This window comes from Hetaerina americana, unplaced genomic scaffold (genome assembly GCF_022747635.1).
Source record: "Hetaerina americana unplaced genomic scaffold, ioHetAmer1.1.p SCAF_5, whole genome shotgun sequence".
Taxonomy (NCBI): Eukaryota; Metazoa; Arthropoda; class Insecta; order Odonata; family Calopterygidae; genus Hetaerina; species Hetaerina americana.
In genome coordinates, this window is record NW_027287095.1 from 64,584,938 (window position 1) to 64,600,356 (window position 15,419).

The 15,419-nt window shown below is 41.3% G+C and overlaps 1 protein-coding gene across 1 annotated transcript in view; it reads right to left on the reverse strand.

The window, feature by feature from the left end:
* Positions 1 to 15,419, reverse strand: part of Kdm3 (Lysine demethylase 3) — a 515,476-nt gene that overhangs the window by 60,074 nt on the left and 439,983 nt on the right. The window contains exon 8 of the mRNA XM_071592514.1: positions 8,707 to 8,763. Coding sequence (XP_071448615.1) covers positions 8,707 to 8,763 — 57 coding nt within the window. The remainder of the gene's footprint in view (positions 1 to 8,706; positions 8,764 to 15,419) is intronic.

Below are 15,419 nucleotides of genomic sequence, written 5' to 3' on the forward strand. Positions count from 1 at the left end.
CGTAAATTACATAAGAATACATTAACCTGTGTTGCATATGGTTCGAGAGTTCATTACTACATTTCTTTGGTCTAAAAAATACAGCTGAAGTCACTGGTTTTTGATGTCGTTATGCTAGCTTGAATACGATAAAATATAAACTTTCTAAAATGTGCCAGATAAAATTACAAATATTTCTAAAAGCCATAAATTTGGAACATTAATTATATGCCATAATGATGCTTATTAAGAATAAAGCGTGACAGAAAAGATCATGTTAAGATGAAAAGGCTGTGTTGAATTCTATCGGATGCGAAAATGTCAAATTAATCACATTTGGAGAAGTACTAAAAACACTTCAGGTAGAACTTAATCTGCAGTTGAAAACTATTGCATCTAAAATAATGGACAAATGGATGTCTCATTAGACTTTCCCTTGTGAACACCTAGCAGAGGGGGTCATTTGAACAATATACTCTCGTCTTATTACTTATACCGTGTGAAGATTATAAAAAACTCCTCCAAATATGAATCCTTACTGAAAATTCAAACTAATCTACAAGCAGCCTTCCTCTACCTCATACCACTTGCCAGGATTAGTCTGCGGCCTCATCGAATCGAAAGAAGGAATGAAGAATATTTCTTTATGATGAAGTTGAAATTCTCGAAACTCATCGAGAGAAACGATGATTTTTTGCGCGCTCTGACACTCATCTCACTGACTATTCACTCGAAGCGAGCCATGCAGCCAGCGATAGGGAAGAGAAAGTCCAATCCACACCACCTTCGACTAGTCTCTCGACTCACCGAAGGAAATATTTCAGTGTGATGATCACGAACTTAGAAATAAATTCCCTCGTTTCGAAGATATTTGTATACAGTTATGAGAGAATAAAAAACTTCTCCATTTCACATAAAGTGTTTTTAATAAACGGCAAGGAATAATTCCAGAAAAATTGTCTCAGGCACAATCTGTTTCGAAATATTCGCAATATCTCGGAAACAATATTCCAAGTCGACATGCGGCAGAAGACTCCAAGTCCCGCCTTCCTTTAAGTCATTCGGCTATGCAATATATTATCGATCCGCTAGACGCTCCATAAAAAAAAGGCTTATCTCCCCATACAACGGATTGCCATAAATGAATGATGCGCATCCAGCGCATCTGCATCCCTAAATAATTTATTTCCCAAAAGTAAACGAAGCCAATAAACGTTTCTTTTACGCTTCACACCTAGGTACATCCCTGACTTAATCAGGTTGGGGTGGGGGTTCTGAACTAATCAGGGTTCTCCCAAGCCAATGACCGCTGCTAAGGATTCAGAATGACAAAATCACGGAGGCACAAAATAACTCTTTAAATGTATGAAAGATTAAGCGGCCACCGCATTTACCCTTCTCCATCTTTCCTCTGGTATGGTCCCGCTTGTATCTATCTCCTGAGGGTTTCAGCTGCCATCCATATTATGTGAGAAAACGTGGAAGGAGGCATGGGGACGCTGCGAAAAACTTGAAAGTTGTTGAATCTGACACACGGGTGCGAAATTTCCGTGGAGACCAATGGAGGCATTTACAATGAACAGTTCTATTAGGAACGGGACGCTTGTCCAAGCAACAGGGGTTTATTTTTTCGGCCCAAGGCCGTAGTCCTGGATATACAGGTATAGATAAACGTTCATGGGTTGTGAAAAAATTCCCATTTTTTTCCAGGCGTCTGTAGACTCCAAATTTATTATCATTCGACTTTTTGCGAAGGTGAAACCTCACGCACGACCAAAGTTATCAATAACCGTGTTCCGGAGGATAGGCGCAGAGCTTACCCATTAGACTGTCTCTGCTTGTGGAAGATCCAAATGAGGCTGATGGGGTGAGACGACCAGACGCGGATCCTCATCCCAGGCGATGATCATCATACGCGCCCAACTTTTCTCAAGTGAATCACCACGCTTTTATCAAAATTCTCACCGGTTGGATTATCTCGAAAATTTCGGTAATGCTTGGTGAGAGTCCTTAAGCTGAACTGACATATCGATTACATTAAACTTGAAACGTTAACGAAACCTGGCCGCTCTATATAGCTGGCGCAACCATGTACGTGCCAAGTACAATTTGGCTCTTCCTACCTCGAGTTAACACACTCCCCATCTCGTCTTGAAAACATAATTTCGGGAACTGTTCCTAAAGGACGTTCGAGCCTGAGGTTCCAATATCCTTGACGTCTTCATTGCCCAATGGGAGACGATGAGAGATCGTCAGTCAACTTCACTCCGCGGTATGTATGGAGCTCGCACCGCGCCAGCCCGAGGCCAATGACTACAGAACGCTACATTATTGCAGGATGGATACTTCTATCTCGTGATTAATTGAATGGCGTGCGACAAATGCTGATAAAAAAAACTGAGGCCAATGCTAATAAATAACAACTTTCCAAAAGTATACAATTAAATATGGGATTTCCTCTAATGGCTCGAGAAATACTCGTACCAAAAAAGACATTTTAAAGAGGTATAAGATAACATAAATCATAAACAACATCCGCTAATGAGTCACACGGTAGCTTGACTGCTAATGTAACATGTGCTACTTGATAACAGAATAATATCTACATCTACGCATGCCTTGCTGGTCGCTACAAGACTTCGTGGAGGGGGACTCAGTCTTTGGTTATGTTAAGCATTAATAAAAGAAATCTTAGTAGACAATTGATGCTTTCAATAAAATGTGTTGAGGCGATTAACCTTATTTTTGTTGTAAACGCGAAAGGAGGTAAACTCTGAATTTAATTCTATTCTTGGGGAATTCTATGGTTTCCATTTTAACCTGATGGTTAAATATACCGATGCAGTATGGGACCTAATAATAGTCTTGGGGTCAGAAGTAAACTCGAGCATGCTATTAACTTTCTCTCGGAATGGTCTGGCTGGCTTTCTTCATGGCTGGAGGAGCTTCCATCCTGGTTTCTCATTAACCCCGTCCCGATTACTTTCTTCTCGATACATTTTTTTATAAACGGATATCTTTTTATTTATTGCCGCAGTTAACTCTTTCTTCAAATCCAAATACACGCCATATGTCTAAATGTAGTCCAAACAATCTTAAACACCTTCCCATTGCTTGTTTATGATAATGAAGCCAAGTTTCTTTAAAGCAAACCTATATATCATTTTAATATGTCGACACCATGGAAGACAGAAAGAAAGAATGACCCTGAAGTGCCCAACTTTTTCTGAGTGTCATAATTCATTCATTCCCCCTTCTTTAGTGTGAAATGCTGTTTTCACCATTACCTTCAGTATAAAATTTGGTTCTCGTGACTTGGTTAAGATTATACTCTAATTATAACCCTCAACACTAGTCCGGGTATGTGTCAAAACTTTGAGGAAATAATTCAATACCAGCTGAACTTAACTACTTCCCCAATACTGGGTAGGCAGCATAAAATCTAAAGACACGGTTTGCATAAGTCGTTGATAATTGCAAGAAGAACTAAAAAAACCTTATTCACTTTCTTTTAGGATTCAGGAAAGTACTTCTGCCTCTTTTGCTCAAAAATATGAAAGATCAAGCTCTTACGTATTATTTCTAAAATTATTTTGTATAGTAAAACCAGTTTCCATTGAATTTAAAATGTAAAAATATTGCCAAAAGCTTTTAAGTATGGAGAGGATGTTCAGAAATTTTAAGAGACATTTAAATGCCTCCAAACTACTACGTTTTTAGTGTCGCGAGACATTTTCGCATTGATCGAGTTCAAACGAGCATATCCTGTCATAGCCATGAGTACTTCGTTACAATATTCAGCTGCATTATGTGGAAATTCAACATGTACATATCACAACAAAAATCCAGGCGTGGAATACCAATCATGTGGCAACGGAACACTGCGTCAGATTTGGAATTTAAAAGACGACTCCACTGGGGTTGGGCTAGTTACTCACTGAGATCGTCCGCTGGGGTCATTTGGAACATTCTTCGATGTCTTAGCCTTTTTAAAGCAATCAAATCCCTCAGAGAAAACAAAAATTGAGGAGAGTCAGCCCAATATTAAACTTGAGGGGGAATTGAATAAACGCAATAGATCTGTAGAAATATAGGGCACGTGAACAAACACTTCAAACGAGCGAGTTTCTTTAGGAAAATAAAAAAAGAGAAAAAACCGGCCAACAACCGATACGGAATGACTATCGACGGACGATGAGCTGGCGGGAAATACTCTCTACAGAAAACGACAGCACTTCTTGCAGAGGAGATATGCATCCCTAAGTGGATTGCTCAACCTCTACCGCATGAAAAAGAAGAAAAAAACGGCAACGTTTCAATAACTGACGCAAGCGCCCATTCCAGATGCGTGGCGAAGTAGTTTTCTTTTCAGCAGTGCACTCGAGTGAACAGTTCAAACACGCGCAATGTCAAGAGAAAGAGGGACATTCAGTCATTTATTTTGTGACCTTATGCCCAAGGAGCATCGCTTACAAACCCCCTCTCTCGCGACGTCCATAAATAAGAGACTTTGAGTTCAACTGAGTCACCGAGGCGTTCCCGATAAAAATCGCAACTTTGTACTGACCTTCAAAATTATGAGTTTTATTTTTGGAGGCGCCGATCAAGAAGAAATCTGATCTTAACAACTCACGACTTGTCCTACAATTGAGTGGGAACGATTTATATAAAAGAGTTTGGAAACGCGTGGGCAAACGAGAGCCATTATAAAGACCGATTATTAACCATCGACCAAAAAAAAATGCAACTTCTTTCCTTTCCGCCAAGGGTGTCGTGGACGGTCTTGCTATTAAACACTCGCGAGAAAGAGAGAGAGACAAAGTGTTAAAAATTGAGGGCCTAATGACTTAAACTCGCTCTCGCAAACGCTCTGCGAGACGACTTGAGGAAAGAAATGCCATCTCTCACGACTCCAATCCCGACATCAAGCGCCATGATTACGTACTTTTGACGACTTAAAAAATACCTTGAACCGTAAATGACCGTCGCCCTAAGAAGTCTCAACATGAAGCAACAAAAAGTTGCAAATCTACATCTCTCTAGCAGACCCCACGCAATTCCAGTAGTTCAGAGTGGTCCGAGTAGCAGGATAGATGCCAGATTTCAAGCCACCAACCTTATTTGATGAGGACCATTTCAAGGCAAATTTTTTTCCAGAGGATGGAAGTCACGATGAAAACTGGTTCCAGAAATTTCATTAAATCCCTACCCCGTCCCTTGCCTCAAGAGGAAGTAAATAAATATAAAAAAATGCTGGTTTCCCAGAGCGATACCACAAAACCACTGCCATTACTCACTTGTTTCCGAACAGAATACGTCGCTTACCTCATCCATGGCCGGTCGCCTTAATCATCTAGCTTCGACCAACTTATATCCGAAAATATGTTGATACTTAAGCATACATTAATACATTAGTCACATGAAAACTTTCCTTCATTCAAAGCATTACCTCAGTGGGCAAAGTGCAGCAGATCTCAAGCAACCTGAAAACTAATGACGACTAGCGGTCCGAAAAGAAAGTCTGAGCAAGCAAACGATAACGTCAGGAAAACTCTCATTAGTCACATATCTACACAGGAAAGAAAAAGGGTCCATCGCTTACAATGACCTCACACTTAGATAGACTATGTACAATCTAGCAATCAGTCCCGGTAGTTTTATGACGAGATTATGGATTGAGCGTTTAGTGTTTTTTTTAACACATCAGAAGCAGCCGGTATCACAAATGCGAGGATTCGCACGTCGGCGAAAGCAGCATCTCGGGCTCATACTTGACTCTTGGGCGGATTAAGAGATAACACACGCTCCTTCCACCGAGATAATAATGAAAGAAATAAAAAAATATGTGAAATGCTTTAATCTTGCTTAAGGACGAAATAATAACTTGATTTACCTCACTTTTCTTTCGGTTCCCCCATTGCCGGGGGTGCGATTTACTATATCTGATAAACAAATCCCTCCCGAGTGAAAAAAATGAAGGCCGAAACGAGACGTTCAAGAAATTCAAAACGCCTAAAAATTTCACCATTATTTGTCAGTCATCCTTCCTTTGTCGGTCACAGTGAACTTGAGCGTTTTTCTCGCGGCTGTCTGCGAGTCTTGACATGAGAGCAACACTTTCGTGCGGAGTTTTGACTCAATGCCAAAAAAAGCAGGCTGATCCGCGAAAGAGCGAGATTTCTCAGAAAAACCGTAGACGTAAATACAACATAATGGGGCACGAATTTTAACGCTGATCAGTGGTGATTAAAACAGAAATACTGCAGTACAAAACAATCTCTTTGTAATCCACGTAATTTCCTCGTTTGAATGGCAAAACGTCTCCACTTATTCCTAATAATCTATAATATGGATGTTTAAGGGACCACGAATGTTGACCGAATGGAATTAGCATAAGATAAACATGACCAACTATCATGCGCCATCGATAGCAAGTTTACCTACTACTATTACAATACGAATGTCAAAGAAAGGGTGTGGATGTCTGACGTTTATTTACCCTCAGCTACTCATCTTAGCGGCGAGTTATAGACAAGGTAATTGCTTATGTCCGTAACTAATGCATGGAAATCAACCTCGCGAACCACTCCTTGTAACTGATTCAGGGCAAGCCCGTAAGGTAATAATGCGTTCTGGTCACAGCACAATACTTGACGTCGGCTAAGCCATTCTTAATGAAATTATTATTCCCAGGCGTATGCACGAAAGAATTTATGACAAATTAATTATTCAGGCTTTGGAAATAAAGGATAGGGCTTGCCGTCACCCATATACTCATTTTCAATTCGATGCAAATCACTGTAGTCCCTTTCACTACTCACGTCTGTGAAGCCCTATCGCCTTTTAAAAAAAGATGGTTCCAAGAGATGACTACCGTTGTGCCTGGCAAGATAACTTTTCAAATAATACCAATACAAGACTGGCAACGAAAATATTCAATAATTTTCATTAACCGCTTTGATTTCTTTCCCTCAATTACTCAACGAGCTCTTATATCAAGGCCACCATAGTATTCTCAAATAGAAGCATTATGATTTACGCCTTATGGATTTTTTAAAGATTTAAGTCAGACTCTAATAACGAATTCGAAATAGGATCGCTAACAGTTATTCATGGCTTTTTTTAAAGACTGAAACGACGGACGTACTGCGAGACAAGAACAATAGCTGTGATCAACATGTGCAGATGAAATCGCCTGTGTCTCAGCGAAAGAGAGACAAAAACATTACATTAGCACACACACACATTTACAATAACAGTACTTCCGGATTCCTTGCCTTCGTGACTTTATTATTATAAATTCTCACCTGTATAAAGGTTCGTAAACATTAGCCATCACACGTACATGTTCGTTAAGCACACGATTCACGTTTCGTTTCTCTGAAACGGTGAACTTAAAACATCAGTACGGTTAGGGTAGGTTCTCAGCCACTATTACGGTTTAGAATGCCTTACACATGAAATCAAACGACGACTTCACTGCATTTCACGACTCCACGACTGGTAAAAGAAGAAATTATTGAAGTTCCTTCGCGGAAACAACGAACAATATTTAGTAAATACATTTCAATTTCGCGATGTTTATCGTCGATTCTATATTGAACAAATTCTATTAATTATCACGTATCTGTGGATCTCGCTCTATCATGACTATGAAACTTCAATCCGAACCTTTTAGAAACGCGATTCTCGAACGAGCGGGGAACTCCCGCAATAGCAAGTCGAGAAAGGCAGGACGGGACAGAGGTAGTTTACACACACGGTCCTTGGCCGTCTCGCTTCTCTCGTGCTCGAGGACTCATGAGAGCCGACCAGACGGCCACACTCATTTCACCGAATTGACGACTCCCACCCACCCCCTCTCATGACCGCTATTTCGCGAGAGGAGATCCGTGTGATTGGCAAGGGAAAGGGGGGAAACGGCTTCGAAAGCGGCCGAAGGTTGTCCGGAGCGGAGCGGCTTACGGCGAGTGAAATAGCAGCCCGGGGACTTGACTGTAAAATGCTGGGATTCGTAGAGGGAAACTTGAATTACAGGTATTACCGCCCATTACCATCTGTGCTTCAGCGAGTGTGGGAAGTTTTCCTGATTAAAAATTAGCGCTCCTAGCGAGCGTATCGCTCCGCGATAAAAGCGATTAACAAATACCACCATTATTTTTATCTTCCGCATCATCGGGCATCATGGGTTGTAAAATAAAACTGGTAGGACTACAAGGCACTCCCATCGATAAAAAAAATCATCAGCCACGTTACCATAACGACCGCAGGAAGTGGTAATGGCTTCCTGTGCAAACAGAAGAAACAACGCACGACTATGCTTTTCTTTGAAAATGTCCCTTCTAATTTGTTTTTTTCGACCATTTTTAGTCACAACAACAAGGTCAGAGTGGCAAAAATAAAGCATTTCACAATGTCTATGAATATGCCACTACAAACAAATACGTTCAAATAATTTCTAAACATTGTGAATTTCCAGTGGTTTGAGACATAAAAATAACTACTTCTGGATAGTGACAACGTAGTGATTAATAATAACAATTTTACATTCCATACAAATAGCACAAATTTTTCCCTCATACACTCCACTAAAATATTTCTTGCTTTAGTCACTACACCCCGTTAGAGATATAAAATGCGAGAAAATATTGTGACTATTTTATTTTAAGAGGGAACTCAATGCAATTTCGGCCAACAAACTATGAAAAACCTCTTTTGAATACTCACTGCTGACTGGATTGTGAGGTGAGCAGGACCGAGTGACCTCCGTATGCACGTTTTCATCTGAAAAAAGAAAGAAAATATTATTGCACTACAACAGTAACAAATGGAATAAGCATAATCACGAGTTTTGTGCGGTAACAATTAAAACATCGCTATCAGACCAAAAATGAAAAATCGCAATGATTTCTATCGTATCACTAGCAATGACGCAATTTTTCACCGTACGACATCCGGTACAAATTAAATACAACACTCGAAGAAATAAATTGAAATAATCTCCCGCCATCAAGCCAAGAAATCACGAGATCCAAGCGTCATTCTTATTTTCCCTCGAGCCGAAAGAATGCATTTCCCATGGTTAAAAGCGTTAATGGCGACCTCGAAACGGATCCCGGGAAGCAAGAGTGAGGAAATGGGTGAGGCGAAGAGGCGGGGGTGTGGGTGAATGGGCTCCGCTTCGAAGGAACGGAGTGTGTCGAGGGAGAATGAGCGGCTCCCCGACCGATACTTCACCGCCCCCGCCGCTTTGGAGAAGCAGTGAAAACTCAAACGAGACTCAAGGTGATCCGTGAACGGTTTTGCAAGGAACAAACACAAGTCTCTCTCTATCGCCATACAGAAGGGGGGGGGGGGTCGGAAGGACGGCCATTAAGGAATGGATTGGCTTCGAGCGAGAAAGAAGCCTCCTAATCCGCAACTCCCCGACTGACATCCCGTTAGCATTGCGCTCCTTAGTCTTTTTCTTCCCATTGAAGGCGCAAGGGATGACTCGGTTGACGAAGTCTAATAAGGTCAACCAACCCGCCCCTTTCCTCCAACCGCCACCCGCCCTCCCGCACAAAGCGGCGGAGTGGATGGATGTGCGCGACAGAAGGTAAGTGCCGGGGAAGAATTGTGACAGGAGGCGGAAAGAGCGGATGAGGGAGAGAATCTGCGTGACGAGCTCAAGACACAAACCTTCTGGTACACACATGCTTTTCCAACAATCGGGACCAGTTTCGTGTGGTCAGTCATGAAGGATGCAGCTTGCATTTCGATTTCGGACAGCCACGACGGAGCGTTTTAAACTCCGAAGATAGCTCTTCCATTATAAAATATGCGTCAATAACCTCTTTCGTCATCAATTATCTAATATCTGAAAAACTTTCAAATGTCTATTGTCCCATTATGGTAGATGAGATGGATCATGACAACCTTCAAGCGATACCTCAGGTAGCATAGAACAGATGCCATATTTACCGCGTATGATAGAAAGAAGACCTGTTAAAAGAAGTTGCTTGGGCAGTCGTCAAGTTTGTAGCAATTCTCATTTCACTCTTACTGTGTAATAATGTCCCAGCATGACAAAAATAAAATATCAAAACAAACTTATATACTGCAGTATATGTAAAGCTGTCGATACGGACAGTCTGTGTTTAAGATAAAATAACTTCTTAACTAGTATATTGTGATGCATATCTAGAAGTGTAATTCCAAGTAGCCTAGGGCGTAGTAATAATTTTATCTGGCCCTTTTCTTATTGCTCTTGCTACTAGCAGCCCGTCTCGCATACGTCAAGAATTATTTCCATCCATTACTTGAATAATTTTATACTTCCATTTTTAACTAACATTTAGGCAACCCTTAGTTTTAATACTGCATGCCAGCCCCTAAACAGATTGCAACCAGTGGTTTCTACGTACGTTTCTATGAGGATGAATCTCACAATGAGCATATTGTATTTTTAAGGAAAAAAGCTAGCAAGTTAAATAATATAACTTCAAACAATTTACAACAGGTGAATAAAATGGAACACTAGTTCATAAAGGAATCCGCAAGAATATACCACCACTGAGTATCTAATGATGATAGAAATATAGCAGTAACGCAGCTGTTTCATATGAATATTTCCTCTTTTACGAAACATGTAACAGAGAAAACGTACAAGAAGTTAACCCGCAGATAAATCGTGGCGAGCTAAACGAGCCCAATAGCTTCACGTAGCCGAAATTAAACAACGCAATCACTCGGGAATATTTACTTTCGAAGCTCCCACTGAAAAGCAGACCAGAAGCATCACCTTATTTTAAAAGCAGCTTCTGAAATGATGCGAAACCAAAATACATTATCTAGTTAGAGATCGATCTAGGTCATACTCCATGCAGAACGTTAGGAAGGCAAGCGAAGGACGCATTTAGGAGACCACCATGACAGACGAAATGGAGAGCCAAGTTTCCCCACGGCAATGGGGTGCAGGGTTGAACAAAGCTAAGCAGCTGAGTGGCGACACTCGTGTGGAGAAATGAGAGAGGTGAAGGACTTGTGAGGGAAAGGGAGGGGGAGCGGGTGCAGACAGAAAGGGTAGCACGAAGGGGGAACGGAGCAAGAGGGGGCAGGGAGGGAGGCGGAAGACACTGGTACGGAATGAGGAATCGCAGAAGAGCAAGCGAGTAGAGAGACGAGACGGTTGAAGGGACTACATCCTCGCCGCCCTCCAAACAGAATTCCAAAACAACTCGAGCTGAGGGGGGGGGGGGAAGGAAGCGTAGGATAAATTATTTAAGCCGCTTCCGCAGGACGTCAGAGGTTCTCCGCTCGGGAATTTAAAACATCGGTCCAAATGTCGAAGTGCCTTCTTCAAGCATTCATATATGAGCAGAGTCGATAAATTAACCGATGGCCACAACATGACTAAATTCCTGGCGCATCTTTAATGAGGAAGACCGACAGAACATGGGGGTTGAGGATTCAATTTCGGAGCGAGGAGATTTTTCTATCTAAGGAATACTTTCGACTGAGGGCAATCAGAGGCATTACGAAGTGGACATACCTTTAATTGCTAGGTGAAGTCCTAAATTTTGTTTTTTTGTTCCCATTAACCCCTACCCTGTCCCGAAGTTCAAATTTATTTGTATCCTCCTCACGTGCACTTCTCACTTTTCGCTTAGGTGCGGAATTTCACAGAGATATAACGTTAAAATGGCGTCGGACAAAGTTTCACCAGCAGAAAATCCCACAGAGGGTCTTCTTCTCTTCGAGTCTGAAGGTATTCCTAGGTTACCTAACAACCCCGTCCATCTTGCTTTTTTCCGTAACAGCTTACCATTAATGTTACAGATAACAAAAGATCATAAGACATAACATTGAACTTCATGAAATTCCCTAATTAATACTTTTCAAATGTGGACCGACTAAAGCCAAATATTACCTCTAATTAATATATTCCAAATCACGCCCTGTAATGTGAAATTTCTTTCAGAAGAACCTGCATACCTGATTAGGTGACGCAGGAAAAACATGACATTGGACTAATTAGTAATTGTTTAATTGCGAGCGACTACGATCCCGAAAACCTTCTAGAGCCTTGAGAAATCTGATCTGAAGCGTTCGTTTATAACTTCACGTTGCATCAAGTTTGAAAATCCTAATTAATGTATGAACATCATGAGAATAGCCATTTGGAATTAATTCCACTCACGAGGAAAATCCCCACAAGGCAGCCCACTTCCCTAAGGCATATCATTGTAAACAAAAAGTACGATGAAGTTTACTCGCGTTCCACCGATTCCAGCAAATGTAAGAATGCATCGTACGGGTACCCTTTAGTAATAAGTGCATACTTCTGAACCTAAGGGCTACCTAGATAGTACTAAATGTGAACTACTGCATTAGTACAACAACATACTATTGAAGTCTACAACATAACAGGCCGTATCCGGTGTAGATGCACCTAAAAACCTGATAAAGTATAGATAGAATCTGAATTAGAAAGTGAAACGGACCCGGGTAGGTAATAAATGAATAATGAACAAGTCTTGTAATGCAAGTGCTTCACAGCTGAAGCACCTGCCAGTGATGCCACTTCGCTTTGAAATGGATGAACAACACTGGTTAGATCCGCTAACTAAAGAATGCACAGACGTTGCTACTTAATTATTTACCATATGCTATATTTATTACCCTTAAAATGTGGTTCAAAGCAACTTATTCACCATATTCTTTCCGTCCAAAGCAAATAGCTTAGGAATGAAAAGAACTGCGTCGCAGAACTATTCCATCAAGGCTGGTGAGTTAATTCTACCACGAATTCTACCCGAAAAATACGAAATGAAGTCATCGATCCTTGCTTGGAACGATGGAGATGGAACACGGAAAATGATGCGGAAAGAAAAATAGAAAAAAGCTTTAAAAAAAAATCTCAGGCATCGTTGGTCATGTCGCAGACAAGCAATCAGTTACGCCACATGCGAAAGAAATTCCTCGAATTCTGCTCGGAACTAGATTACGCTCGAACTGGAATCGTGGGCTGTTGGCTCGTTGGGAGGGACGAGCCGGGGAAGACTGGAGTGACTAGATTAAAAATAAAAACGGGGAGCCATGCGCAACGAAGTAGCGAAACAAAATGTGAGGGTAAAAATAAAGAAAGGAAAGAAAACTACCTCACTGGTCAGTGGGATCGCTAACGAGGGACAATCTAGATTTCATTCGGGAGGAGAGAAAGCTTGCGGTACGCAAAATCTGGTCCATAATACATTAAAAAAGGAAAAAAAATATTTTACAACTGTTCTGGTTACCATCATTTCACAAAAGCACGACGGCTCCATTGAATCCCGCCACTCAAGTATGTTATTCATCGTCATCCAGGAGTGGAATTTTAGGTGACTCATTCCACTATCTCCAGCGAATCCCGATACTGGTTTTTATCACCGGAGAGTATTAAAAGGATGGCAGAGATCTCTACACATCTAGTCTGCATTCATTCGAGCAGTTCGGACAACAATCAATATTTTTTATCAAGGGAATCAAAACTTAGGCAGAAACAGTGAGGTAAAAAGCTCGATAAAACCGGATTAATTCCGTCAGAGTAAATATAGTATGCGACAACAACAACCTTGGTTCGTAGCAAACACGTTGGAAGATAATGTTTTTCAATGGGTATGTCATGAATGCATTAATAAGTTCGTTGTAGCCGTAGATGTGAATGTTTTCAGGAGTGTGTAATCCTTTGTAAATTACCACACAACAGCCAAATAATAATTCTTTCGTGCGACAAAACTGAACAAAAAGAAATTAAAAAATGGAGATTTTCCACCCAATATGATTAGACAATTAGATGGTGTCCCAATACTAACTCGGTTAAATATATTCTTCTGAGCAAGTCCATTCTCTTTAAGAAAAAAACCGTGCAAAATATCTCCATATCACCACTATTTATTATCTTCCAACGCTACTCTCAGGCTGTACTAGTGAGATAGGTAGGGATTGTCAGGCAAACGCATCATAAAACAGTACTCCCCTCTCCCGCAGAACGTTTTTAAAACGTTCATTGTTCTTTCGATCGAAAAACCGAGGGAATGAAAAGGAGGAAGAGAAAAAAACCAAGCCGCAATCTTCCCATTTGCGATTCGCCGCCAGGCAACGAAACAAACAACGATCTTGTGTAAACGCAGCTTAATGCGGTCTGGAGGAATCGAGCCATGGAAAAACATTTTTCGGGCTGCATCCTTTCATGTTTGATAACCCCGCCCCGAGGAATCCACTGGCCTTCGTTTCCAGAAATCGCCAGCGTCCTCCAGTCGCTTCACCCCGCCCCCCTTCCCGTCAACAGGAGCGAGGTCGAAGGGGGAGGGGCGAAGAAGTAGTCCTAAAATGAATGCAAATGGATCGCACTTCACCACGGGGAATCCACCCGGTCGCGTGGGCTCAATCCCTTGATGCAAATTGAATAAGGAGTTCAGGCGGAAAATTACTGTAAACGCCACGATTCAGAAATATATTTCTAGACCTCTCTTCCGTACACAGATGGAACCCCCTTCACTCTCTCCCCCCAACTCCTCCCACGTCCACCGATGGCACACCGCTAGGCTCTCATTCGTCGAATTCACGCGTGGGTCGAGCGTTGAGAATGGGTGTTCTCTCGACCTGGCATGGTGGACCCGACGCCACGTTTATAAGCCATTATGAAATCCCAATCAACGGATCGAAGAATTTCTTTTGGAGAAGAAAAACTGTGGACTGCCGGTGTTCGTCTTTTGCTAAATCATCCAATTGAATCGCTTTTTAGACATCAAAGTCGTAACAAAATGTGAAGCTCATTCATTTGTATTGCCAGCAAATTAGCCCAATTAACCTGGTGACGCAATCGCGGCCTGTTACTCCGAAGGCCGCAGATTTCAACCCGTGTGATCTGGATAATTTTCGAAATTAGCAACGCCGAATGATCAAAACCCATGTGACTTATTGGGATTTTGCAGGAGCACAGACACCAAAAGTATTAGCAAAAACAGAATGACGCTGTAAGAACTCACTCAATCAGGCTGGGTACGTTTTTGCAGTTCGCATCACAATCATATTTCGCAATATTTACGTACAAGTAGCATGAGTCAAGTGAAATCGAGCAAAATGATATTAAACGAGGAAATCGAGATTACACCAGTTTTATCATCTTCTGTGACATACTTTCACAGATAAACAAAGTCATGATGAAGAAGAAGGGTATGGTGTAGGTGGTGTCCAGATAAGGAATTCCGAATATCTTGAATTACAATCATCTGTAAAATGCACCGCAGATCCCGCAGCACAGTCCTTCGAAATACATATCTGATAACGGGCAGGGAAATATATTTTTAGGATAATTTAGGACTAATATTTTAGACCATTTAAATTAATAATGAGGCCTCAGTATTATCCCTTATAAATTTATCACCAGAAAAAATTCTTTTCATCCTAAGCATTCA